Source organism: Rhagoletis pomonella, unplaced genomic scaffold (assembly GCF_013731165.1).
Source record: "Rhagoletis pomonella isolate Grant_MI unplaced genomic scaffold, Rhpom_1.0 Rhpom_scaffold_00002, whole genome shotgun sequence".
Lineage (NCBI taxonomy): Eukaryota > Metazoa > Arthropoda > Insecta > Diptera > Tephritidae > Rhagoletis > Rhagoletis pomonella.
The window spans coordinates 45,632,191-45,635,003 of record NW_023458556.1 but is presented as its reverse complement, the minus strand read 5'-3'; the positions used below and the strand labels follow the sequence as shown (position 1 = coordinate 45,635,003).

At 36.7% G+C, this 2,813-nt stretch overlaps 1 protein-coding gene across 1 annotated transcript in view; it reads left to right on the top strand.

The window, feature by feature from the left end:
* Positions 1 to 310: 310 nt before the first annotated feature.
* LOC118733693 (gamma-aminobutyric acid receptor subunit alpha-2-like) overlaps positions 311 to 2,813 on the top strand; it is a 9,555-nt gene continuing 7,052 nt past the window's right edge. The window contains exons 1-4 of the mRNA XM_036463205.1: positions 311 to 617; positions 760 to 1,289; positions 1,379 to 1,539; positions 2,358 to 2,485. Of these exons, the coding sequence (XP_036319098.1) occupies positions 325 to 617; positions 760 to 1,289; positions 1,379 to 1,539; positions 2,358 to 2,485 (1,112 nt within the window). The 5' untranslated portion in view covers positions 311 to 324. The remainder of the gene's footprint in view (positions 618 to 759; positions 1,290 to 1,378; positions 1,540 to 2,357; positions 2,486 to 2,813) is intronic.

Sequence of the window (2,813 nt, the reverse complement as noted above, 5' to 3'; positions counted from 1 at the left end):
AGCGCTATCTGGCGACTTAAGTCTTTGCAAAATTATTTCTCAACTTGGGTAATATACATACTGAAGTTTGAATCAAATAATTTCATTAATAGGAATTTGTGTAAATATTTCGACTCCAGCGCCATCTCTTTGCATTAAATAAGCATGCGGTCAAATTCTTTTTCATAAATGAAACGTTTCAGAAAAATCTAAATTAAAATCGGTTCGGTATTTTCTTGGCCTAAGCGTTACAAACATTACTAATATAATAAATTTTTTATAATTAGTATGTGTGGATTACACTTTTGTCTAAACCCAGCACATTTTTTGATTTTCAGTTTGGTAATGGTAATTGGGCTATTAAAACTACACTGCCATGGTGTACCCACTGCCGCTACTAATCAGACTACAGAAGCGACAACAAGAACAATAACGAACGAAACCAAAACCAAAGATAAGTTAATGACACTTAGTGGAGGCAATGACCAACAAAGAGTGCTTTATGAAAGTGAAAAGAGAACAAGAAAAGAGGACACTGCCACTGCCACAACTGCAGCAGCAGCAACTACCACCACATATGACCAACACAACTACGACACAAATAGTAGCATCGACATGGTGTTGACACCAATGATGAGGTAAATTTAAGATGCCTTCTAAATACATACCTTGATTTGTTAGCAGATACAAGCGTACATATGTGTGTATGTATAGATATGTATTAGTAATTTTAACTAACAGCAGTTCGGTAATCTCGAAAATAAATCTATCCCTTTGTAGCAATTTCCCGGCTAATTTGGCTTTTAGTTTAAAAGCCCCCGCAGAAGCTGTCAACGCAACCACTATCAGCGATGGCACATCTTACGGCGAAAAGGCGAAGGTTAAAGACTATTACCACCCATTGCATTCCTCACCTAACCAACAACATCAACAACTACCGCTGCCCACTATTACACGGGCAATGCAAGTAGCACGCATTTACGAATCCTTTCGCGCACTGCCAGAATTGCCAGATCTGCAAGATGCACACACCGCCGGCGGACAACGTTTTAAACGCATGTCAGATTTAACAACGGACGACACACCAGCCAGCGCTACAACCAACATCAACATAACCACTGCATGGCCGACGGCGACAACGACAGCGGACGCAACAGTGACGTCAACCAGTGTGGATGCCAATGTGACGATGGCAACAAATATGCGTAAACGCACTGCATCATCGGACATGTTAAGTCGCAACATCTCGATTATTTTGGAAAATCTACTTAAAAGCTACGAACAGTCACAGCTACCAACGCACGGGCAAGGTGAGTGGTGCGGTTGTATTCAAAAGCCTTTAACTTAAATCTTTGCAGATTAAATATTTGAGTTATGGACGTGAAATAATATTCGACAGGTGTGCCAACGGTGGTGAGGACGAACATTCTCATACGCAGCATGGGACCGGTGTCCGAGCTGGATATGGACTATTCTATGGATTGCTATTTTAGGCAGTATTGGCGCGATAAGCGATTGAGCTTTCAGGGGCCAATACAAAGCCTTTCACTGAGCATTAAGGTATGCACATTAGACCGGATCGATCGTCGTATGAAAGAATAAAGTTTGTTATTTTAATTCCTTAGTTTTACGGCTTATTTCGCGAGGATTTTGCGTGGTAAAAATTTTCGTGCTTGACACATCTCGAAAGCAGTCAAAGTCGACGTGTTACTCATATTTTTCAGAGCCTTCGGATAATGGAAAAATTCATCAATCAGGAATATTTTTAGTTACATTGTAATAGAAACTAAATTTAGCTGATTCAAAAATCGTGATTATTAGGGCTACTGATCAGAGGGGGTAATTTAGGGTAATTATACTCTTAGTGGCATATATACAGTGAAACCGTTCTTGAGCGGACATTGATCGTCATTTTTTATATTTTTTTATTTGATTTTATGTTACATAGCTCAAACAAGAATTATTAATTGTTCTGCAAACTATACCTAAGACTTGGGATAGGAAAAAATGTCCGCCTAAGGAAAGTGTCCGTCATATATAGGCGTTCGTTAGAAGAGGTTTCACTGCAGTACTTAAAAATATATCGATACACAATCCTAGAGCGTCTAGTTATAATAATGGGCCGTATGAATAAAAATTAAACAATTGCTCTTTCTTAAAATTTTAGAGCATTTACCTAAAAAAATAAAAGGTCTGACATTTTAAGAAAAAGGAATCGCTTAATATTTTTTCGTACGGTGCAGTACGAATATGAGCGCAACTCGATTTTGGCTGCTGCTTTAGAATATGCCAAAGACGAAAATATTTATAACGCGTTAATCCTTTAAATTTTTTTTTAAATAATTCGGGCACCCCTAAAAATATTTTGTCCTTGTTAGATGCTGGATAAGATTTGGCGACCGGATACATATTTTTTCAACGGAAAACACTCGCACATACACACCATCACTGTACCGAATAAGCTGTTGCGATTGGATCAAAATGGCGGCATACTGTACTCCATGAGGTAAGTTAACCATACGAATGCGAATGCGAATATGAATATGAACATGAATATGGAGATTCATATGAATATGAATGTGAATATGAATATGACTATGAATTAAAGTATGAATACGAATCTGAATATAACAATGAATATCAATCTGAATAAAATAATGAATATGAAAAGTAATATGAATAGGAATAGGAATATAAATATCAATATGAACATGAATCTTAATGTGAGTATGATAATGAATATGAATTTGAATGAGTATGAATATGAATATAAATATTAATAGGAATACGAATATGAATACCAATACGAATATGATTATTAATATAAATAAGAA